The following is a 25,584-nucleotide window of genomic DNA, read 5'->3' on the forward strand; positions in this document are numbered from 1 at the left end:
GCAGCCCCTGTGATATTGGAACACTGCTGTTATGTCTCCCCTAGTCGTTCTTTTCATCAGACTTGACATACCCAGTTCCAGCAACTGTTCTTTATGTTTTACCCTCCAGTCTCTTTTTTTTTGCTCTTCTCTGCATTCTTTCTAGAGTCTCAGCATCTTTTTTTACATTGTGGCAATCAAAACTGGATGCAGTATTCCAAGTGTGGCCTTACCAAGGCATTATAAAGTGGTATTAACATTTCATGTTATCTTGATTCTGTCCCTCTGTTTATGCAGCCTAGAACTGTGTTGGCTTTTCTGGCAGCTGCAGCAACAAGGCTGGCTCATATTTAAATGATTGTCCACTAGGACTACAAGATCCCCCTCAGTTTTCACTTAGTATATGTCGGGTATAGCTATTGTAATTCACGAACTATAGTTTATTGCAGGGGTCCCCAAACTTGGCAGCTTTAAGACTTGTGGACTTCAATTCACAGAATTCTCCAGCCAGCTAAGCTATGCTGGCTGGAGAATTCTGGGAGTTGAAGTCCACAAGTCTTAAAGCTGCCAAGTTTGAAGACCTCTGGTTTATTGCCTAGACAGCAGCAAGGTGCCAGCCAATGACAGTTTAGTTTATAAACCACGATTAAGAAAATTCCGGTTTGGATAAAACGAGAAGTGGCGCGTAAATACGACCGACCTCGAGCGACCATTTCGTTTCGCTCACCTGTCCAAGTTTTGTGCTGCGGGATCCGATAATACTTGTTTCCAAAGTGGTCGATGCCCACGTACTCGCTCCCTGGCCCGATAAAGCGCTGCTTTAGCAAGCGCACAAACCGCCAGACGCCACTCATCCAGGCGAAGGGCGCTGCGATGCCGCAAACTACAACCGCCTCTCCCCAAACAGGACCGGCATGTGAGGAGTCCCAAACGCGTTGTGATAGCTCTCGCCCTCCCCTTTCCGTCGGAAGCCACGCCCACATCTCCCTCAGGCCCAGAACGTCCGTCCCGCTTTTAGAGATAATAAAGTTGAAGAAAACATTTCCACACACACACAAATGTATTTTATGTAAAAACTCTAATTTACTAACGGCTGAATGGCTCTCTGTTAATAACATTACTCTTAAAAATTATCTTCTGGACATCATTGTGGGAGAATGGAAGTATTTCGAATTTACACTAGAAGGGCAAAGGAAAAGCCGCTTTTTCGTATCTTTTCTTACGCATTTCTCTATATTCTCCTAAACCTGACGCGTTCGACGATGAGGCATTCTGAGCCGGTTTTTTCCCGACCGATGACGTTTCAATATCAAGATTTCTTATTGGCTAAGAGAGCGAGCCTCTGAGCCAATGGACGGGAGATAATTTCACGGCATGGTGGCGTCGCCGTCTCGGGTTCTTCGTTTTCGGCTATGCTGGGTTTTCTTTTCGCTCGTCAGGCAGGTGTAGATGACCCGCTGAGGCTCCGACGGGCGGAGGCTACGAGGAGGTAAAGCCGCGTTCCTACTACCCGGATCGCATTTAATCTCCTCAAGCCACACGTGATCACGTGAGCAGGATGGTTGGACTAGATGACCTATAAGGTCCCTTCCAATTCTTGTTAATCTGTAAAAAAAAAAAAGAGTCCTGCACAGCCTCAGCGTCAGAATAAACGCCTCAGACCCGGGTTCGTGGGGTGGGTCTCTGGGTAGATGAACGTGGCTTTCAAGTGGCTTTTAAGGGGCGTGCATAAGAGCACAAAAGTGCCTACCGTTCCTGTCCTATTGTTGTCTTCATTATATCAAATTAATATAGTTGATGCATATTTTTTTACATACATACATACATACATATATATATTCTTCAATATATGTTGTTTTATCTATGACAATTGTTTATGTATACTGTTGTGACAAAAAGAAATTTTTTTTAAAAAGTCAGTGTTGATTCCTGGCGGCTCCCTGGACAGGTTCCTGCAGTTTTCTTGGGAAGATTTCAGTAGTGGTTTGCCAACCTCCTTCCTAGGGCTGAGAGAGGGACTGGTCCAAGGCCACCCGGCTAGCTTTGGGATTACGGTGGGAATAGAACTCGTAATATTCCAATTTCTACTTCAAGTGTCTGTGGAGATTCTCAGTCATCCAGGTCATGGTTGTCCCAAAGGTGCCTTTTTCAAGAGGCAACTGGACTTACTGGTTTTTCTTTGAAGCCGTTTCGCTTCTCATCCGAGAAGCTTCTTCAGCTCTGACTGCAAGGAATATAAAGCCTTCCATTCCCCACCATCCAGTCAGAGCTGAAGAAGCTTCTTGGATTGAGAAGAGAATCCAGAAAGTCCAGTCGCCTCTTGAAAAAGCACCTTTGGGACACTACTTTAAAGTAGCTCTCTTTGCTAGTAGGTCCTGATAACAACAATAATACTACCTTACTAATAAATCTGAAAGGTGTCATGTGGGAGAGAATTGTAGGAAAGGAAATAGCATTGACTAACCCTCCTTTGCAAGTATACAAATTAGCAAGCAAGACTGGTCATGAGTTAGATTCACTGTGTAGAGGGGAGCCAAAATGCCCTTTTCTGTACCATTCCTAGAAAGTGGAAAAATTATATGGGCACAATATGCAAGAAAGCTTCATCTGTATGAACGTGCCCTTGTTCAAGCCTCCTTGGTTGTACAAATACTTAGCCTGTAACTCATTTTCAGTAGGTTCATTTTCTGCTTTATTTGGGGGGAGGGATTTTGTTTTATTCTGCAAAGGAACTGATGCCCCTAGTTCCATCAATCTAACTGCAGATTCAAGAATGGCATTTGGATGGGAAAGGGTACATAAGACGACCTATGAATGCAGCCTTATAATGAAATGTTAAAAACCTGGCACCATTATGTTTCCCCCATGCATTAAGTATGCAATTTCTAAATGTTTGGGAGAGAACCATTTATGTGATTCACAACTTTCCTTCTAAGGTTATTTGGTAAATAAGTCTCAAAAATACTATTCTAATTATTGGTGTAATTAATTAATTAAAGAAAAATTGCATGAATAATTATGTGAATAAAATGTAAGCTACAATTTGATGGTGTAGCTCACAGAAGTAGAAACACAATATGCTACTAATTCCTTTAGAAGGAAATCTGTCTTAATGGGTCAATGATTGACCAAAACTAGCAAATGTACCAGAACTAGCAAATGCACGAATCAAGAAGAGGGCCGTGAAAATATTTTCAGACCCCTCGCATCCTGGACATAAACTGTTTCAACTCCTATCCTCAAAACGACGCTATAGAGCACTGCACACCAGAACAACTAGACACAAGAACAGTTTTTTCCCGAAGGCCATCACTCTGCTAAACAAATAATTCCATCAACACTGTCAAACTATTTACTGAATCTGCACTATTATTAATCATCTCATAGTTCCCATCACCAATATCTTTCCACTTATGACTGTATGACTATAACTTGTTGCTGGCAATCCTTATGATTTATATTGATATATTGACCATCAATTGTGTTGTAAATGTTGTACCTTGATGAACGTATCTTTTCTTTTATGTACACTGAGAGCATATGCACCAAGACAAATTCCTTGTGTGTCCAATCACACTTGGCCAATAACTTCTATTCTATTCTATTCTATTCTATTCTATTCTATTCTATTCTATTCTATTCTATTCTATTCTATTCTATGTATAGATTGCAATTTACTTTGAAAGAAATTGACCTTGTAGTTATTGAGAACTATTTTCTAAGTAATGTATACTGTAAAATAGCAATAGAAATGACAGTCCAAGCATCCTTTGAAATTGTGGAGTTGACCTCTTTCGAGTAAGTGTGGATTTCTAACTATACTAAAGAAATTGTCAAAATATAGTGAAGACATTGACCAAGGTTCTATCTATATTGATGGAGGAAATAGCACATTACACAAACAGTTAAATATTTGTCATTTTAATACTTGTAAATCAAATGTGAAAATAGACAAAAAAGATTATATTTTATAATTATGTCAATTTCATTTGAGGAATGAATGAATGAATAATAAGTAATATTGTGCCATTATATGTGGAATGGCTATCAGCATACACAGTGAAATATGCAATACGTTTATGGAATTACAGATCCAGGAATGAATTTCTAATGCCTGTTCAATTCAGAATTTGCCACATAAAATGAGACTATACCATTTTTAAGAAAAGAGCATCCAACAGTTATTTAATGAGTCTAGCAAAATTTGGTTCACCATATCCCAAGGCACTCAGTTCCACTGATAGAGTTTATGTTTACTTTCTCCTAATGTTCAGGAAAAATTTATGGCTCATTATTTTCCACCCTTTAGTTCTAATCTTGCTTCTGGAGAAAGAGTACATTGTATTTAATAGATAGAATTGAATAATCAATTTTATATGTACTACCTGGCACAGTGTCAAAAGGTGGAATGTAGATAATTTATTTGTAAATCCTAAAATTATAAGGATAGAATCCTTTTATACGAAAAGGGTGTGTGATTTTTAACAAATGTTTTAAATTAAAAATCTAAGTTCTAGTTTTGCCAAATCAGTAGGATTTTTAAAAAAGATTCATTTTTATTTATAACTTATAAAGATTACCTAGAATAGAGACAATGAAGTAATTCACTTAATAAAATTGAAATGCTATTTGATAGATAGAAATACAATACTATACAATACAATACTGTTGGTTTATTTGCTTGGATTGAAGTGTTATTTACCTATTTGTGCTTATGTTTGATTACATAATTTAGATACAAATAACTTACACTACTGACAAGTAGTAATGTCTGCTTTCCAGATTTTGAAATTGACTACAAATGATAGTGTAAGTGGTAAATGTAGTGGATTGAAGAATTTAATCACATTTCAGTAACAAAATATTATATAATTTTAATTTTGTTTATAATAGCTTCCTTTTTTTAAAGGGTATTAAGCTTGGAGTTAAATAAGAACAAAGATGTTGAAAGAATACACGGAAGTGGAATTAATACCTTGGATATTGAACCTGTTGAAAATCGATAGTATGTATATTTTATTATGTTTTGTTATGAAGTGTATTTTACTGAACCGATTTGAAACCATTTTCATTTTTGAATTCATGGTAACTTTTTTTCATAGAAGCATTTTCTCAAATTTCATGAATCCATGAAATTTCTGAAAATTTCCTTGCAGCATAATGAAAAAATGCCAGACAAACTGAATAATTTTTAAACCATAATTAACAATTTTCAAATGCCTGTCCCAGAATATATTTATTTATTTATTTATTTATTTTGTTTCATTAAATATTACACACACACACACACACACACACACACACACACACACACACACACGGTTGACTCAGTCTTCCATCCTTCTGAGGTCAGTAAAAATGAGGACCCAAATTGTTGGGGTCAATATGCTGATTCTGTAAACCGCTTAGAGAGGACTGTAAAACACTATGAAGTGGTATATAAGTCTGTTATTGCTACTGTTTTGTTCAGAAGTCCTTTTGATTAATCCCATATGTTCCCCTCAAACAGCCCTTACCAACACCTCTTGTGTTGGTAACTTATTTATTACTTACTGTATAATTGACCTGTGGCTTCTACTGTGTTTCCTTGAAAATAAGACCCAGTCTTATTTTCTTTTGGGGTCTGAAATATGTACTAAGGCTTATTTTCAGGGGACATCTTATTTTTTTAATGCTGCCACCGCAAGGCGAGGAAGGTAGTTATCCCACACACCCTACCTCACGGCAGCAACTCCAATAGCCCCATCCAGCAAGACCCTGCGTGGCCACTTCTTCCAGCAACTGACCTGTCTATGGGGGCCCTGAAGTAAGCCAGTGTGCGCATGGGACAGCTCCACCAGCCCTCTTGCCTCACCTCACCTTGGTACAGCACCATGAGCAGCCAGACGGAATGGGTGGGTGGCCAGCTGAGCAGGCACTTAAGTCGGGCTTAATTTGCGAGTAGGGCTTATTTTGGATGCATGAGCAGAAAACATGCTAGGTCTTGTTTTCTGGGTGGGTCTTGTTTTTGGGAAAACATAGTATGTGCCATCACCTAGAGGGATCAGTACAAAATTAGCTGTGGGTTAGTTTTTTGTCTAGCTAGCGAAAATGGAATCTGGGCAGATAACAAAATAAGCATTAACCAAGCCATTTCCAAACCAGAGAGACAGATGATCAACTTAATGGAAATAATTGCTACTCCATATTTGGACAGAACATCAAGGCTTAGGTAAACCTGAAACTAGGATAAAGGTCTGCATAGGATTGGACCTGGAGCACTTGTGGGCAGGGAGGTAGTATACCCGTGCTTTCTTTACCAGGTTCACTGTCTTAGCATATCATGTGAACATGATTGGTGTGTAGAATTGTGTTGTGCCTTAAAATATTTGCAGATATGCCAATAAAAAATTTGAGGAAAATTGTTTTGTTTTAGGACAACTTAAATATTTTTTATTTGGAGGGGAGATGACATAGCACATAAAATAGTATTTTAAAAGAAGAAATCAACTTGAAATTAATATAATATATATTAATTTTGATATTAATTCAGATGTTCTAGCATTTTTAGATTAAAACTAATTTTCAAGTATTTTTAAAAGATAAAAATTACATGTTGGGGGGGGGGCTAAAGCTTACAACATCTCAATTGATTCATAACTTGTTTTCTTACAGTATGTTATCAGGTGGTTCTGATGGTACTATTGTATTGTATGACCTTGAGAACTTTAGCAGAATGCCATGCTATACCTGTAAAGTGATTTGTTCCGTGGGAAGGTGTGTATACTTAAAAATATTTTACGAATATGTTACCTACATTACATGTTTATAATTCACTGCTCATATTTTGTCAACAAAATAAATGAAACATTATTTAAGAAACTATTGTTAGCACAGTTTGTGCTATAGCATAGTTAGCACATATTTCTAATCTGATCTTGTACCAAGGTCAACAAAATTGATCTTCAGCTGTCCTTTAGGGAAGGTTTGATATAGTTTTTTATTTACAAATGTACAGTTTTTTATTTCATTTGCTTCACCCCTGCTTAAACATTTACGGAAATTTACTTAATTTCTTTGTAGTTGGCATTAAGTTCATATATATGTATAATTAAAATGTAAGGGAGTGATTATTGTAATAGAAAACATTAAATAAATGCTTCCCACATGTCACCATTACAGGTAGTCCTCTAGTTATGGCCATAATTGAACTCAAAATTTATGTTCCTAAGTGAAACATTTGTTAAGTGTATTTTGCCCCATTTTACAACCTCTCTTGTCACAGTTGTTAAGTGAATCACTGCAATTAAGTTAATAATATTTATTTATTTTATTAGATTTTTATACCGCCCTTCTCCCGAAGGACTCAGGGCGGTGTACAGCCGAATAAAACCCACAATATACATATTAAAACAAGATTAAAACCGAGCATATTACAAAAACGGTCAGAATTTAAACCAATTTAAAACCCTAAAATATAAATAGCCCCAGTTAAAAAATTTAATAAAACTTTTAAGCCAGTCCCGCTTGAATAAATATGGTTGTTAAGTGAACCCCATTGACTTTGCTGGTCAGACAGTCACAAAAGGTGATCACATGATCCAGGACACTGCAACCATCATAAATATGAGTCAGTTGCCAAGCACCTGAACTTTGATCATGTGACCATGGGGATGCTGCAACAGTCACAAGTGTGAAAATTGGTCATATGTTACTTTTTTCAGTGCCGTTATAACTTTGAATGGTTAACATAACTTTGCTTCAGAGCTAGTACAGTAAACTTTGGTCTCCTCTTCATTGGTCCATTGTTTCCAAGTTTGCTGTAATGGCTCCTAATTTTGTACACTTTGATTTTGTGCAAAGTTTGGTTATCATTGTACTGCAGCACTTAGGTGTGTCACAATAAAACGTTTGCAGGTATGCTGCCTCAGCCAGAAACCTACCTCTATGACATCATCAGGTGGACTGCCTCCATTCTTTTTGTGACGCCATGGGATTTCCAGTTTTAAGACCTGGAAATCCCACCTTTGTAATGTGTGCTGTGAGTTGAAACAGACTGAAAACTGTGGTTAAGAGAGATGGCCTTCTTGTAGATCTTTGGAAGGCTTTTGTATTTTTTTAAAAAATTATGTGATTAAACACTTACCCAGTAGGTGGCAGACCCAGCTTAAGTTTTTCTGTTACATTAAACCAAGGTATAATTATAGTTAGCATAGTATTTGAGCTATTTTAATCTTTCTTTCCTGTTTGAACTAATCTTAGCTCTTCCTGCAAGGGGTTTGCTACTTAGCGCTTGAAAGAATTAACATATTCAGATTTGTTGAGCATTATTACAGCAAATCATCCCTGTCAATTTTACTTTTCTATGACTCTATTATAGGAACCATCCTAGTATTCATAAATACAGCGTAGAGACTGTTCAGTGGTATCCTCATGATACTGGCATGTTTACCTCAAGTTCATTTGATAAAACACTGAAAATATGGGATACAAATACTTTACAGGTAAGTTTTCTTTAATAATTGATTTTTATATGAAAGAGAAACAGTAGTATTTTAACATCCTTGTTTTTATAAGGAATTGGCTAATTTTTGTAAAGCAATTTAAATGAACACACAATACAATCAAGCCTAATGTATGATTGGTCTCAAGAGATGTTGTGGGATCACAGACCAGCAAAGAGTCTGTACTTGGTATGGAAAGCTAAATAGTTAATCATGGAAAAATAGCCTTTAAATCAGTAAGTTATATTACTTGTAAATATCAGATACGGGCCTATACATTGTGGTAAACCATAGATTATATAACCGTTGTTTATTAAAGCAGGGTTCCTCACATTAAATTGTAGTTTACAACTCATAATAGCTAAGATAGCAAACATGCTAAGTTAAAACCACAGGCTACATTTTGGCTCTGTTATGTTGAATGAGCTTAAAGTTAGACAAAGAAAATGTCCACACAACATGCCACATTTAGTGTAATTGAATAATTTACTTATATATATGATTCTGTAAATAAAGGAAAGACCAGGTTGCTGTAGAGCAGACATGTGGGCTGATATCCCAGTCAACGTTGTAGTATTCGGCTAAAATATTTCCTCCTTTTAAAAAAATATTATTTTTTCAAAGTAATTTAAAATAAATTACCATATTTTTCGCACTATAAGATGCACCTGACCCTAAGATGCACCTAAGTTTAGAGGAGGAAAACAAGAAAAAATATATCAGGTGGAGCCTGAGAGGACCACAGATAGATGTCCTCTCCTGTGCCAGCTCTGCCTAATGACTCCTGCACTGTAGAAAAGAGGCAAAAGAGATGAGCAATGACAAAGACAGAAGAGGCATGTTCAGCACTGTAAAAGGACCCCTCCGCGGCGGCCAGCTGCTATTCACCAAAGGACCTGCACCACTTGGGGGGGAGCAGAAGTGTATCTTATGGAGCGAAAAATATGGTAGTTTTAAAAATAATATTCTCAATAACCTGTTTGGCATCAAATCAGCCTCATTGGTTATCCCTAATGCTCTACTATCATTCTGGTGCCCAAGAAACCCTCTATCAAGGAGTTGGATGACTACTGACAGGTGGCTCTGGCATCCATAGTTATGAAAACCTTTGAAAGGTTAGTATTGGCCCGTCTGAAAGCCATCACATATCTGCTGCTAGACCCCTTGCAATTTGCCCACCATGCAAATAGATCAAGCAGATGATGCTATCAATATGACACTGCGCTACATCGTACAACATCTTGAATCACCAAAGAACTATGTAAGGGTCCTTTTTGTACTTCAGCTCAGCATTCAACATCATTATTCCTGACATCCTCTTCTATAAACTGACTCAGCTAGTTGTGCCTGATGGTCCTGACCACACTTGTAGATGGATTATCAGCTTTCTAATGACTTGGAAGCAGTCCAAGCAGCAGGTGAAACTAGGGGAAATCACCTAGAACACCCATTCAATTAGCACAGGAGCCTCTTAGGGCTGTGTGTGCCCTCCATTACACTTCTCTGTCTATGACTACCAATTACTGCATCTCAAAGGATCCATTTGTTAAAGTACTGAAGTTTGTAGATGATACAACAAGTCATTTGAGATGATGATGAGTCTGCATATAGACAAGAGGTAGATCAACTGGCTCTGGTGCAGCCAGAACAATCTGGAACTGAAGAGTAGATTTTAGTATTTTTAGTAGATTTTTAGAAGAAGTTCTCCTACCACCTTTTACAATATTAGGCAACACAGTATCAACAGTAGAGACTTGAAGTTTCCAGGTTCTATTATCTCCAAGGACTTGAAACGGACACCTAACATTAGAAACATTAAACAGGTATAACTAAGAATGTTTTTCTTGTGTCAACTCAGAAACAGTTTTACAGGAATTATTGAGTCATCATTTGTACATCAATAACTGTCTGGTTTGGCACAGCATGTTTAGTATGTCATCTAAACATGATCATAGTTTTTAGTTTGACATAATCTTGCCAATTAGGTATTAGTAGTTGGAACCTACAAGCCAAGTAAGAGAAGCAGCACATTTTAGAGACGCAGGTATATATTTTTAGAATTTATGTTTCACAAGATTCATAGAATTGTTTGATGTTGCTGGTATAATCTGAGGATATGCAAATAGAGTGGGTTGTTCTTGGAATTTTTTGTTTTTCTGCTAGAGTTGGTTAATCCATGCATTCTTGGAATGGTTCATGCTATTTCAAAGACAGACTATATCTAGAAGCCCCCAGATACTTTCCTCATTTAGAAGTCATATATTATACAATAAATTTAGGCATGTGTATATATCTGTGTATGTGTATATATATATACATGTATATATATTCATATATATATATATATATGTATATGTATATGTATATATATATATGTATATATATATATATATATATATATGTATACACACACACACACACACGTGTATATATCTGTGTATGTATTCTGAGGGTAGAACAAGAAGCAATGGGTGGAAACTGATATATATATGGATACATATGTATGTATGTATATGTATATATATATGTGTGTGTATCAAAACTGATCAAGGAAAGAAGCAACTTAGAACTAAGGAGAACTTTCCTGACAGTTAGAACAATTAATAAGTGAAACAACTTGCCTGCAGAAGTTGTGAATGCTCCAACACTGGAAATTTTTAAGAAAATGTTGGATAACCATCTGACTGAGATGGTGTAGGGTTTCCTGCCTGGGCAGGGGGTTGGACTAGAAGGCCTCCAAGGTCCCTTTCAACTCTGTTGTTATATTATATTATATATATTTACACACAGAGTAAGTATCTGCAAGAAATCACATTCCAAAAAGGCACAATATGGCTGAAAATATAGATTACAGAAATGTAGATTATAGATATATAGATTACATTGAATTAATAGCTCCTAATTAATTGAATTAATAATTAGTAATCTAATTTACAAAATTGCCACATTAACCATGTAAATCAAGCTCAACATGTACAAACTATACACGTTCATCTTCCTCTTTTGCAAAATACCATAAAAGGAGGAAACAAAAAAGGATGAAACTATTTTGAGAAGGTATAGCTATTGTGGGAAAAAGGGAGGGGAGAGAGAGAAAGATAGAGACAGAGAAATTGGATACATAATGAATCCATATGAAGTAAATGTATATAATGTAGAAATTATAAATTAAAGGGAAATTTTGGAATTATATTGCAATGGTAATTCAAAGCAGATCTTAATCAAGAGAGATATTTTAAACTTCAGAGACCAGGAAGATGTCCTCTACCTCTTCAAAATTGTGGAGAAAATGTTACTGCATTTTCAGTGTTGCATCAAGTTGAATCAAGTCTTTGTGCAGTCGTTGTTTTCTCACAAAAGAAAGAAATCACTTGGATTTTCATTTGAACCTATCAACTTTAAAGCCAGATAAACGTATCTGTGGTTAAAGGGCACCACGTTCAAAGATTGCATTAAAATGATAATAGAAAGTAATAAATTATTCTACTACAATGTTATTTTATTCACAAGTTTGTATGAATAAGGAATAAATGTTATTTAATGTCATGTAAAATAATGTTTAAAATTTAAAGTTCAATTTTACAGATATTAATAGTACTGAAATTTAATCATTTTATAACAGTGACAATTGTGAATAATATGTATAAAATTATAAAATGTAAAAATTTGTGCACATATATAAAAATAGGAAAAATAACTGTAGGGGCTAAACCTAATATAAATGTAGAATGGTATGAGGTTTTTTTTCTCTTTCTTTTGTAGTTGAAAACAGGATTAAAAACGTTGAAGTAAAAGCTGTTTAATCTTGTAATTATAAGTACATGTATCTTTGTATTATGTTGATGGTATATGCAAGATTAAAATGTGACACTATTTTATATTTGCTAATGTGCCATAAATAATAACTATGGTCTATTGCTTCTGGGTAAGATTTGAATTGGTCCAAGTATTTAATAATGTATTGTTTTTCAATTAACAGCCTGCCGATGAATTTCATTTTGATGGGACAGTATATAGCCATCATATATCTCCTGTTGCTACAAGACATTGCTTAATTGCAGGTTTGCATTAATTTTAAATATATTTTGAATATAATAATCATATTTTAACTGCCTTTCATTTTCTAAAATTCTTTTCTATATTCAAAATTGCAACATAACATAATTTAGAGTTACAAAATGTGGCATAATTTCAGTAGGCTGGTGTTGGTTTCTGTTTATAATTATTGGTCTCTACAAACTTTTACTTTTGAGAAAGAATACTTGAATAGTACATTACTTTATTGTGTAATGTATTTTCTAGATATTTACCATGCTTTCGTGAACACATTGGGGCTTTTTTAATAAACATGCACAAATTGTACTATTAAAATATTTCTTGGCCAGTCTGATACTTAGGCATAGCAAATAATAATCTTAAAATAAAAAATTAAGTCATATTTGTTACATGATGGGGCCACATATCTGACTCATCTATCATTTCTCTCTCCCCCATCACCATATTTTTAAGGATATTCATGATTCATATCTGAATTAGGTTTCAATGAACGTATGCCACTAATTAAATGTAGCATAATAGTTTACCAGGCATTGTGACTAAATTTTGAGTTGTTAGAAACGAGCATCTCATGAACAAGGAAAGTATTATGTTGGCATTAAGGATTATCCAATTGAAACTCTGTATAGGGTGATGAATATAAAGTTTTGCTCTACACATACTTGTTTCCTTTATTACCGTATATACTCGAATATAAGCCGATCCGAGTATAAGCCGAGGTCCCCAATTTTACCCCAAAAACTGGGGTAAACTGGGGACTCGAGTATAAGCCGAGGGTGGGAAATGAGGCACCTACGGTTGAAACCCTCCCTCCCTCAGCTGAGAAGGCTGGCGGCCCCCCCCCCCCCCCCTCTCACTGCACCGGCAGGGCTTCAGTCCGGTAAAATGTGAAAAAAAGAAAAAAAAAAAAACTCGAGTATAAGCCGTATATACTCGAGTATAAGCCGAGGGGCTTAAAAAAAAAAAAACCTCGAGTATAAGCCGTATAGACCCGAGTATAAGCCGAGGGGACGTTTTTCAGCACAAAAAATGTGCTGAAAAACTCGGCTTATACTCGAGTATATACGGTATGTTTCTTTTATTATAATATACTCCTTTTTTATAAAAGAAAAGATATAATATCTTCTTTCTTGTTGTTTATAAAAAAGACGCTGTGCGCTAATGCAAAATGTAATTATCCAAAAAGTAATTCTCTATGTGAAGTTTAAAGATATTAAAACTGCTATCTATTTTGTATATTTTTTTATATCAACATGCAGAGCTTGTGTTTATTTTCTGTAATGAGTTTTTGTCTTTTTCTGTTACAGTTGGTACCAAAAGCTCCAAAGTACAGCTTTGTGACTTCAAGTCTGGATCTTGTTCTCACATTCTGCAGGGTATTTCTTACTCTGAAACATAAATGTTAGACAATAACTACTTTGAGTATACCACACTGTGTAAAGAACTGCACTGAACAATATTTTCTTTGTAAGTAATAGGATAGATGTGTTTAGTGCCAGTTGTCAAAGAAACACAGTGAGAAGGGCTTTCTTACTTAACGTTTTTCTGATCTTGTTAGCCTGAAGATATATTATTGATAATTATAAATAATGCTGATGTCTACTTAAGCTGGACTCCTTGAGTTTTATATCATTGAAATGTAAAATTGTAGTTTTCTAAGCAAGTTGAGAAACTTGTCTTGGTAATATTTGTCCAAATGCTTTAGATTACACCTGGTTAATTAAAATTATATTTTTAATTGCAAACTAACTCAGGTAAGCCGTGAAACAATGTTTTTATTCCAGAAAACAAGTAATGAGCAGGGAATGATTTCTCTAGTAGGTCATGGTCCTTTTTCATTCTTTCTGCCCTTTGTCTTGCCCTGTTCCCATTCACCATCGCCAAGGAGTTTACCGTTATTAGTTAGTGGCCTTCCTCTATTATCTCAGGTATCGTATCTGGTAATCTACCTTCTGGTATCAGCTCAGAATCTGTAGTGTGAAAAGTGATAGCTTAATAGCTAGCAAGAATTCAGACTTAATACATTATGGAATAGATTTAGAATCCTGAGCTATATAATTTACCTGTGTTGTTTCAAGATGTAAGTAAGGAATGCCATTTTGGATGCAAATCTTATAAAATCCTGTTAACATTGAAAATTATTGCATCTTCATTCTGTAAAGGCATAGTTCCTTCTAATTTCTTATAATTATACCCTTTAATTCTGCTGTACTCATACATGTTATCACAAATTCTACTTTTCCTCCATTACCAGAATTACATCTGAATTTATGTTGATATATATAAAGTGACATGATGTTTCACTCTGCATATTGTATAGTCCTCAATAATGCCTTCAGAAAACTAGCTATTCATATAAACTAAGTGACACTTGATGCTGGATCTCTATAAGAATTAGTGTTTATATAATTAGTTTATACATGTTAATTTAAAATTGAAAAGTTATTTCTATTATTTGTATGAGCCTTGCAATTTACAAAGATTTCATTTTGTTACAAAAATGCAAATTTAAGTTACTATTCTTTTTTAAAATATACAGTAATACTAAAGTCTGTACAAAAATTTGCAATATAATTTATGTAAAAGGAGAATAATAGAAAACAATGTTAAACCTGTCTTAATAAACGAAAAATAATATGCTTTTGTATTTTTAGGTCACAGTCAAGAAATTCTAGCAGTATCTTGGTCACCACGTCATGAATTTATTTTAGCAACTGGAAGGTAAAAGAAGCGAATAAAATAAAGCAGTGTTTATTAAAGTCAGTGTTTTAAAAATCCATTCTAAATTTCTTTGACAGTCACATCCATATAAAATGCAATGACGTAAAAATTACATCTTGTATAAATTACACAGTGACATTATCATGCAACTGCCCTGATTACATACTCCCTTAAATCACCTGATCCAAGTACATAAGTCATGGCATTTATGTAATTATCATTTCATGCCACCATGTCCCCTACCTCTGACCTTAAATGCCCAGGTTGGCAGCATTTCCTAAGTTGATTTTTTTTAATTTTTAAATTTAAAAGCAGAGAAATACTTTTAAACCATGAATATAAGTCTTGGCATTGAAGTGTAAAATTAGAGTTAAGTCAAAGATTTACTATATTATTGCTGAATGAATATTTTAATAGTCTGTGTTCTTTTCACTTAACTTTTTTGATACCTACATCAGCAATATTTATTAAATGACAAATTTGTGATCAAGAGTATTTTTATTCACTTATTCATTTATTTAATTTGATAATAAATATCCCATTAGAGTACTTCTAGGACAAGAAATAAAAGAAATAAGCTGCTTCTTTCCAAAATTCATCACTTGTGTACCTTATACAGTTCCTGAGCACTTTTAAGAATTTCATTTTTTAATCCCTTCAATAAGGGATTAAATTTTCTGTTCATCTGTTTTTGGAGTCACAGTTATTTCAAAACTTTAACACTGTTATTTTGTATAATAAAAAAGTTTTTTATTTCCTAGTTTAATAGTTGTGCATGTCACTTATGGATTAAGTCATCCATCAGTTGTATGTCTCTCTCTCCATATTCTTATTACTTATATTTAAATCCTCTTTCTAGATAATTTCAAAATTATTCGTTGTAATTGTTCTACAACTTCATTACAGCATGCTGCATTTATCTTATCAAGAAATTTATTTGTCTTATCAGAAGGTTTGGCAGAGAAATATCTGCCCATTCTTCTTTTTTTTTTACCCTTTAGTTCCCTCTAGTGCCCAATCTTCAAGGTCCCCTTATCATAAAAATTGTAAACAATGACTATTTTTCCATGATAAAATTTATTCTAATGAAATCAGATTCCAAATCTAACTGGACCTTTAATCTGCTAACTATCCAAAATTCATATTCTAAGCACCCTTTTGCTGCATAATCCAAAACGTATATTCAAAGGCTTTTAAAATTAAATTTACATCATATTTCTCTAAAGAAATGAGGACTCACCTAATGAATACAAAACTTTGCCAAAGTACAGTAAAAAAAAATCCAAAAAATGATTAAGAAATTGATTAAGATTCATGTCCATTAAATGCAGTTTTATGAGTGTGAGCTTGATGGAATCACAATTCCTAGCCACTCATCTCAAAAGCTGACTGCAAAACAGCAGCTTTTGTGATCTACTCATGAAGACTGGCTGTTGAATAATCTCAACAATCTCTCCTTCCTTCAGAGTGATTTTAACAGCCTGGCTCCTGCATCTAGCCACAATTCTTGCAAATGTGGTCCTGCTACTAGAAGAATATCAGCCACACATGTCATTCACAGGAAGTCCCCACATTCTTTTCTAATTACTTTCGGAAATTGCTTGTTAACTGCTTTTCAACTACCGTATATACTCGAATATAAGCCGATCCGAGTATAAGCCGAGGTCCCCAATTTTACCCCAAAAACTGGGGTAAACTGGGGACTCGAGTATAAGCCGAGGGTGGGAAATGAGGCACCTACCGGTTGGGGAAAGCCTCCCTCCCTCAGCTGAGAAGGCTGGCGGCTCCCCCGCCCCGCCCTCTCACTGCACCGGCAGGGCTTCCGTCCGGTAAAATGTGAAAAAAAGAAGAAAAAAAAACTCGAGTATAAGCCGTATATACTCGAGTATAAGCCGAGGGGCTTAAAAAAAAAAAAAAACTCGAGTATAAGCCGTATAGACCCGAGTATAAGCCGAGGGGACGTTTTTCAGCACAAAAAACGTGCTGAAAAACTCGGCTTATACTCGAGTATATACGGTATTAGGAATCTTTGGATCTTCAAGGTTTAGAGCACCAGTGACTTTCCTATCAAAAGAAATGGTTACAAAAAAAGGGTTTTAGTATTAATTATGAGAACCCTATGAGAAAATACTTTTATTTTGAGTTCTGTAAAAAAATAAAGAATGGAGAAGACATTGAAGGTTGGATACTAGAGGGAATTAAAAGTATCTAAAGATCACAGTTCACAGTTCACATAGTAAATAACACTTAAATTTGACTTATTAATGTAAAATGTAGTAAAATATCTTAATATCAGACATAGTGAAGGATATTTTTGAATAATGGACTCATAATTTTAAGAGTGTCTGGTTCTATAGATAGACTTTGTTTAAAATATGGAAGTGGAACAAGATAAAAGTGAGACAGATTTGAAAATGGAATTAATGAAAAGCTCCAAGAATGATATGGAAAAAGATGGTTCATAACAAAAGAAACTGACTTATGTCTTAATAATTAAAATAACTTTAAAATAAATAAATAATTTTCTTATATTGGATTCACAAAAGAGGCCAATTAAAGCTTTGAAGAATTTTGTAAGAGACAAAGGAAAAAAACCCAAGAGAAATGTATTTTAGGATATTATTTGAAGGGACTAAAGTTTAAGATGAAGAAAGGAATATAAAGGTGATTTATTTGATCAAGATTAAAGTAGATATGTTATCTCTGGTAACTCTTAATGGACTTTTTCTGCCTAGGACTGAACAACAAGGTTTAAGGATTCATTTATAGATGAGATATGAAATATGAGAAGCAAAGATCATTTCTATTTTAAGACATAAGTTACTAAAATAATCAAGTATTATTTTTATTTTTATTTTTTTATTTTTTTGCATTTATATCCTGCCCTTCTCCGAAGACTCAGGGCGGCTTACATTGTGTTAAGCAATAGTCTTATTACACTTGTAATGAAGGGAAAGTCATTTCTTTATATATTTCTTTTCTTTTTTCTTCATTATTTTTCTTTTCAATAGTTTCTATTGTCTTTTACTTTATCTTCTACTTTTACTTTTTATAGTTTATATTTTTTATCATTGTAGTTATAATATTTAATAAAATTACTATTTTAAAAAAGCACAATTAGGAATATGTTAAAGTCCTGAAATAAACTAAAACCTTCCTCACACCTAATTTGATGGTTTTGGTAGGTACTAAGATTTTTAAAAAGCCTTTAAGAAGACAAGTCTTACCTTTCACAATAACTGATTTTTGCTGATTTTCATAAGAGTTTAAAATACACGAAGTCCTTTAATTATGACAGGGATGTCAAACTCATATCGTCATGGTGGCATCACATGACGTATCAGGACTTTTTTCCCCTTGGCTAAACCGGGCATGGGCATGGCCAGCACATGACGCATCTAGCCCATGGGCCAAGAGTTTGACAGCCCTGACTTGTTACCACCATTGGGATTGGAATTTCAGTTGTACATCATTATGATTATAAGCAGAGGCACCCACATAACCAGACCCAATTCTTCAACCATTTTATAGTGATTGTTAAGCAAATCATGTGATTATAAGACTGAATAATCGGTGGTCATTAAGTAAATCTATTTTCCAAACAAAAAGCACTGGAAACTAGCCAAAAAAATCATAATTGCAGTCATGTGACTGGAACTGGTTATAATGCAAGCCAGATGCCAAATTATTGAAATATGGTCATGTGACCACAGGTGGGGGTTAACTGGTTGAAGATTATCTGGTGTCAGCAGTGGTTTTGAGGAGAAAGTTTTACGAGTTTTCAGAATATTTTTGGGAGGGGTGGGGATAATTAGAATGTGGTTCCAAAAGAAACTGTCAGAGATCCTTTTTGGCATTTATAAAAGAACACGTAAATATATCGAAGTTAAGAAAAAAATATTTGAAAATAAAACAATAATTACGAGACTGTTGAAAGTTCATTTGTATTGCTCATAAATCACCTCAGAGTTTTGTTTTTCCTTCAGTGCTGATAGTAGAGTGAAATTGTGGGATGTAAGGAGAGCATCTGCCTGTCTACTCACTCTTGATCAACATAACGGGGAGAAGTCAAAAGCAGCTTCTGAAGCAAGTAATATATTTCATACATCAATATTACAGTTTTATTCTAATATAAATTCATATTAAAAGGGAACCATGCTATTATATAGCCCAGGATAGATGATGGTGTCAGTACTAAATGCTATATGAAAGGTTTCATGACCATTTTAAAAATACTAGCTTTTGTCGTATCCATGGTTAGCATATGACACCAATATATTATATAGTCCCCCAAGAGACTACAGCTCTCAACCAAAAAAAAGTTTTCTTCTGAGTTGTTTTAAATCCATAATTATGATTCCTAGTAATTTAGATAATAATTCAGATAATAATTAAATATGATTTCAATGTGTTGAAATGGATGATCTGTTGAAATCTCCCATACTGAATCTTTAGAATTTTAAAGGGATTAACTAGCTGGTTTAAGATCAGGTGTCTATTTTTACCTACAAAAATAATCCAGGATTATAGGAATCCTGTTCATCTTCATATCTTTCCTAGGATGCAAGTAGCTTTCCCAAGTCTTAACTCATTAATTTTAATTGGGGAATAGTATGGAAATGTCTTTCTGCTTTTTTCCCCCTCTTCTATGGTGTGTCATGCTAGTAAAAATGCAAGTAGAATATATAAATGATTATGAAATCAAGATGGTATAACATCATCTTACTTCAGAAAAAATATTCAAGCATAATGGTGTTGTTAATGAGCAAGGGAACCATAAGCTGCCCTTCGTTTTGCTGTAGAGAATTATTGCATTGGGCAGGGAGTTAAAACAGATGATCTCCAAAATGCCTCCCAACTCCGGCATTCCACGATTCCACATGATGTACTCTAGCGAGGACTCAATGCAAATATCAATGACCCAGGCCACAAGAGATCTACAATTGTCCCTCCCTTAAGCTCCATAGAGCTTTAGCTGTCTGTTCCCAGGTGAAGGCTGGTAGTCTGAAGAAACTCCTATATAATAGGCAGAATATAATAAAGTATTTGGCTTGAAGCTTACACCTGTGGATCTGACACCAGCCATTACTCCATTTTTACTGCAAGTGCACACAAGTGGAATTCTTTTAGGCACAAATCTAGCTAAAGAATAAGCATTAAAAGTGGTATTAGCAGAAGAAAAATAACATGATACTCTTAACCAGAGCTCTTCAAATTTGGCAGCTTTAAGACTGGCTGGAGAATTCTGGGAGTTGAAGTCCACAAGTCTTAAAGCTGCCAAGTTTGGGGACCCCTGCTCTTCCCAGTAAAAATTTGGACAGCCACATTCCATAATAAAACAAATGAAATTGAAAATATTGGCTACTATTGGCTACTATTTAATAAATTGCTCAATCATATATTTCATCTAGTATTGCTTTTTTTTTTAGTTGATCCTTCTCCCTTTTCCTTTCAAAAATAAAAATAAAATGACATTGGTGTCTTGATGTAGATTTTATTCTAATAATGCTACCAGTACATCGTTAAATACAGTACTTATCTTTCCATAATAAATATTGTTATGTAACAGAATATTTTTATATAATTTCAAAACACAATGTTTTCATGATATAACAATTCTTTTTGCAATACCAAGCTATATATATTGCTGTACAGAATTTCAAATTGTGCATATATTTTTTTATAGTAAATACTGCCCATAATGGAAGAGTCAATGGCTTATGTTTTACCAGTGATGGGCTTTACCTTTTGACAATTGGTACAGATGATCGCATGAGACTCTGGAATAGTTCAACTGGTGAGAACACACTGGTAAGAAATATGTGGTTAGAAATGTGGAATTATTTACATCTCCAGTCTTTTAAAACAATATTGATGCTTTGTCTGCCTCAAGATAAGAGGATAAATAGGAGGAGGAAGATGTGTTGGATATGTTCACTGCCTTGAGTTATTTGTAAGAATTATAAAGGTGAGATACAAATAAATAAAATAAAAACTTGAAATAATAAGAATTGGAAGTATTGATTGATTATGACTACAGAAAAGGCAGCTCAGGTTTTGGATTAAAATTATATGCCACTGATCATCCAGACATCTAAGGTGTACAGTTTTTTGGGTTTTTTTAGAAATCCTGTATATTGAAATTCTGTTATCAAAGTCATTCATTTCATTCATTTCATTTATTTGATTTTTATACCGCCCTTCTCCCGAAGGACTCAGGGCGGTGTACAGGCAAATAAAAACAAACAAAACACTATATATAAAATGTAAAATTAAAAAACTTATTATAATTTGCCTAAAAATTTAAAAATATATAAAAACAAAAACCCAGTTAAAATTAATAATAACTATAAAATCCATAAAAGTTAACCCAGCCCCGCGCGAATAAAAAGATGTGTCTTCAGTTCGCGGCGAAAGGTCCGAAGGTCAGGTATTTGGCGTAAACCCGGGGGAAGTTCGTTCCAGAGTGTGGGAGCCCCCACAGAGAAGGACCTTCCCCTGGGGGCCGCCAGCCGACATTGCTTGGCGGACGGCACCCTGAGAAGTCCTTCTCTGTGAGAGCGTACGGGTCGGTGGGAGGCATATGGTAACAGTAGGCGGTCCCGTAAGTACCCAGGCCCTAAGCCATGGAGTGCTTTAAAGGTCATAACCAAAACCTTAAAGTGCACCCGAAAAGCCACAGGGAGCCAGTGCAGTCTGCGCAGGAGAGGTGTTACATGGGAGGTACGCGATACTCCCTCTATCACCCGCGCAGCTGCATTCTGGACTAGCTGAAGCCTTCGAGTGCACCTCAAGGGGAGCCCCATGTAGAGAGCATTACAATAATCCAAGCGAGAGGTAACGAGTGCGTGAGTGACTGTGCACAAGGCATCCCGATCAAGGAAGGGGCGCAACTGCCGAACCAGGCGGACCTGGTGGAAGGCCCCCCTGGAGACGGCCGTCAGATGATCTTCAAACGACAGCCGCTCATCCAGGAGGACACCTAAGTTGCGCACCCTATCCTTTGGGGCCAATAACTCGCCTCCAACAGTCAGCTGCAGCTGCAGCTGACTGAATCGAGGTGCCGGCATCCACAGCCACTCCGTCTTGGAGGGATTGAGCTTGAGCCTGTTTCTCCCCATCCAGACCCGTACGGCTTCCAAACACCGGGACAGCACTTCAACAACTTCATTGGGGTGACCTGGGGTGGAGAAGTACAGCTGAGTATCATCAGCGTACTGATGGTACTTCACCCCAAAGCCACTGATGATCTCACCCAATGGCTTCATGTAGATGTTGAACAGAAGGGGCGAGAGAATCGACCCCTGCGGCACCCCACAAGTGAGGGCCCTCGCGGTCGACCTCTGCCCCCCTGTCAACACCGTCTGTGACCGGTCGGAGAGATAGGAGGAGAACCACCGATAAACGGTGCCTCCCACTCCCAATCCCCCCAGCCGGCACAGCAAGATACCATGGTCGATGGTATCAAAAGCCGCTGAGAGGTCTAATAGGACCAGGGCAGAGGAGTAACCCCTGTCCCTGGCCCTCCAGAGATCATCCACCAATGCGACCAAAGCTGTCTCCGTGCTGTAACCGGGTCGGAAGCCGGACTGGAACGGGTCTAGATAGACGGATTCTTCCAGGTATTGGGGTAGCTGACGCGCCACAGCACTCTCTACAACCTTCGCAACAAAGCGAAGGTTGGAGACTGGCCGATAATTTCCCAAAATAGCCGGGTCCAAAGAGGACTTCTTAAGGAGGGGTCTCACCACCGCCTCTTTCAAGGCGGCAGGGAAAACCCCTTCCAACAAAGAAGCATTTATAATCCTCTGGAGCCAGCCTCGTGTCACCTCCTGAGTGGCCAGCACCAGCCAGGAAGGACACGGATCCAGTAAACATGTAGTGGCGCGGAGCCTCCCCAACAACCTGTCCACGTCCTCGGGAGCCACAGGGTAATATTTTTGCTTCTTTCTTCCTTTCTTTCAGAATATCTCAGCTCATAAATTGTGAGATTGTGTGGGAAGATTGGTATTTCTTACATAATGGATATAAATGTATCTTTTAATGTTACAGAATTGTACACAAGACAGTGAAGTTTACACTGAGAATAGAAAAAGTGCAATGTGAATTTGAGGAAGAGAACACTAGGGAAATAATGGAATGGAAACATAATGAGATTTTAAAAAAGAACCCAGCATTATTAGACCTCTTTCTTGTGGTAATTAACAGGCTTCATCATATTGAATCTTGGCCATAAAATTTAAATTAAAAAACTATTAACTTACTACCCTGCACTTAAGTCTTATAGGCTCTCCCTTTCCAGTCTCTTAGAGATATTTATAAGAAAGCTTGCTCTACAGTAGAAATCTGTAATTTGTGTGGCCTATGACTGTAAGCATTTATTTCAAAAATAGAAATAAACTTATTCATAAGTTTGTTAACCGTATGCATTAGTTAACCAGTTTATGAAAGCAGTTTGCAAAAGTATATTAAGAGGTAATGTCTGAACAGGTTTTGGGGAGGAATATGGACACTCAGGGATATATCCTGACTGTGCTCCCTTTCTTGAGTCTTATTTGAAGGATTGGTGTTCAGCCAATATGTATGAGGCAAATACTATAGAATATTACAGTAAAGTATAGAATATTATTAGGAGAAGAGGAAAAGGTTATAATGGAAAATGTATCAACTGTTGGATTCACTATAGTCAAACTATATTTAAAGCTATTTCTTAGCTATGCTGCTTCTTAATAATGCAAAGTATGGTAGACGTCTGTTGTATGGAAAGTGTTGCTTCCTTTAAGCAGAATATTTCTAATCCAAAAGCATATATGCCTTGAAAGTTTATATATAAATTCATAGACTATGAAGGCTGGAAAGTAACTTGGAGCTCTTCTAGCCCAACCCCCTGCCCATTCCAGGTGGCCATTCATCTTCTGTTTAAACAGTTTCCACAAAGGAGAGACTGTCACCTTTTCATATAATCTACTGAATAACTTATTATTAGAACTGTTTTCCTTAGTCCAATTAAACATCTTGATTTAATTGCACAGTTTCTTTTCCTATCTTTTGGAAGAACTCTGAACAATTCTTCCCATCTTCTACATGACAGTCCTTCAAACCCTGGAAGACAGCTGTCATATCTCCCACACAGTGGTGAAATGCTCACGGTTCAGACCGGATTGGCTGATCCGGTACCAATGGCAGCGGGTGGTTTGGAGAACCGGTAACAAAATAACAAAAATCCCTCTCTCCCCCCCCCCCCGGCCCATGCCCACCCAATTGCCCAATTGCCTGCTTTCCCGCTTGCTGCTTCATTTAAAAAATGCTTTTAAAAGGTAAAAAAAAGGCTTTGAGGATCACAGCTGAGCCGTGCAACGTCAGAGCCTTTTTTTTACTTTTAAAAGCATTTTTACAACGTATTCGGCCGAATAGGTTGTAAAAAAATGCTTTTAAAAGTAAAAAAAAAGATTGCGCGCCACAGCTGATTTTTTTTTTATTTTTATTTACATTTATATCCCGCCCTTCTCCGAAGACTTAAGGCGGCTTACAATGTATAAGGCAATAGTCTCATTCTATTTGTATATTTACAAAGTCAACTTATTGCCCCCCCAACAATCTGGGTCCTCATTTTACCTACCTTATAAAGGATGGAAGGCTGAGTCAACCTCGGGCCGGGCTTGAACCTGCAGTAATTGCAGGCTACTGTGTTCTAATAACAGGCTTTACCAGCTTGAGCTATTATGCCCCCCCCCCGGCTGTTCTACTTACCCCATGCCGCTTTTTGGTGTGCACTGCACGCATGCGTGCACACACCTCGCATTTGATGCATGGTGCACACTGCGCATGCATGCGCACAGCGCACATGCACAGCCAGTGAACCGGTAGTAAACCAGTTTAGATTTCACCACTGCTCCCACAGACTTTTTATCTCTATGCTAAGCATTTTATCCTCCAGTAGTTTGTAAGTATATCTCTTCATGTTCCTCATCTTAGTTGTTTTCCTCCAAGCATGCTCCAATTTCTCAATATCTTTCCTAAAATATGATCAGAACTGGATAAAGTATTTTAGGTGCAGTTGACCAATATAGAATAGAAAGGAACTGTTTGCTCTTGATCTTGACACTACTCTTGATGCGATACAGCCTGGAAACCATCATTTCTTCTTTTTGCAGCTACCTCAAACCATGAATTCGTTTTCATCTTGTGAATCACCCAAAAACTCAAATCTCTTTTTCATGTGTACCCAGTACATCCACTCTATCTTATATTGTCTTCTTTTGCTACCCAAACATAAAACTTGAGTTACACAGTGTCTGCCACATTTAGTCAGCTAAACTAGTTACTTTATTGAAAAAGGAGATCG

The 25,584-nt window shown here is 36.2% G+C and overlaps 2 protein-coding genes across 3 annotated transcripts in view; one reads left to right on the forward strand and one right to left on the reverse strand.

The window, feature by feature from the left end:
- NDUFAF2 (NADH:ubiquinone oxidoreductase complex assembly factor 2) overlaps positions 1 to 936 on the reverse strand; it is a 53,817-nt gene extending 52,881 nt beyond the window's left edge. The window contains exon 1 of the mRNA XM_058169736.1: positions 707 to 936. Coding sequence (XP_058025719.1) covers positions 707 to 833 — 127 coding nt within the window. The 5' untranslated portion in view covers positions 834 to 936. The remainder of the gene's footprint in view (positions 1 to 706) is intronic.
- Positions 937 to 1,332: 396 nt separating this feature from the next.
- Positions 1,333 to 25,584, forward strand: part of ERCC8 (ERCC excision repair 8, CSA ubiquitin ligase complex subunit) — a 35,767-nt gene continuing 11,515 nt past the window's right edge. The window contains exons 1-10 of one of the 2 annotated variants that reach the window (XM_058170121.1): positions 1,349 to 1,468; positions 4,715 to 4,788; positions 4,889 to 4,984; positions 6,634 to 6,735; positions 8,339 to 8,462; positions 12,442 to 12,523; positions 13,826 to 13,894; positions 15,173 to 15,239; positions 19,226 to 19,329; positions 20,926 to 21,050. In XM_058170121.1, the coding sequence (XP_058026104.1) occupies positions 4,781 to 4,788; positions 4,889 to 4,984; positions 6,634 to 6,735; positions 8,339 to 8,462; positions 12,442 to 12,523; positions 13,826 to 13,894; positions 15,173 to 15,239; positions 19,226 to 19,329; positions 20,926 to 21,050 (777 nt within the window). In that variant the 5' untranslated portion in view covers positions 1,349 to 1,468; positions 4,715 to 4,780. Of the gene's footprint in view, positions 1,469 to 4,714; positions 4,789 to 4,888; positions 4,985 to 6,633; positions 6,736 to 8,338; positions 8,463 to 12,441; positions 12,524 to 13,825; positions 13,895 to 15,172; positions 15,240 to 19,225; positions 19,330 to 20,925; positions 21,051 to 25,584 lie in introns of both variants that reach the window. The other variant, XM_058170120.1, reaches the window with a different exon arrangement.

Source organism: Ahaetulla prasina, chromosome 2 (genome assembly GCF_028640845.1).
Source record: "Ahaetulla prasina isolate Xishuangbanna chromosome 2, ASM2864084v1, whole genome shotgun sequence".
Classification (NCBI taxonomy): domain Eukaryota; kingdom Metazoa; phylum Chordata; class Lepidosauria; order Squamata; family Colubridae; genus Ahaetulla; species Ahaetulla prasina.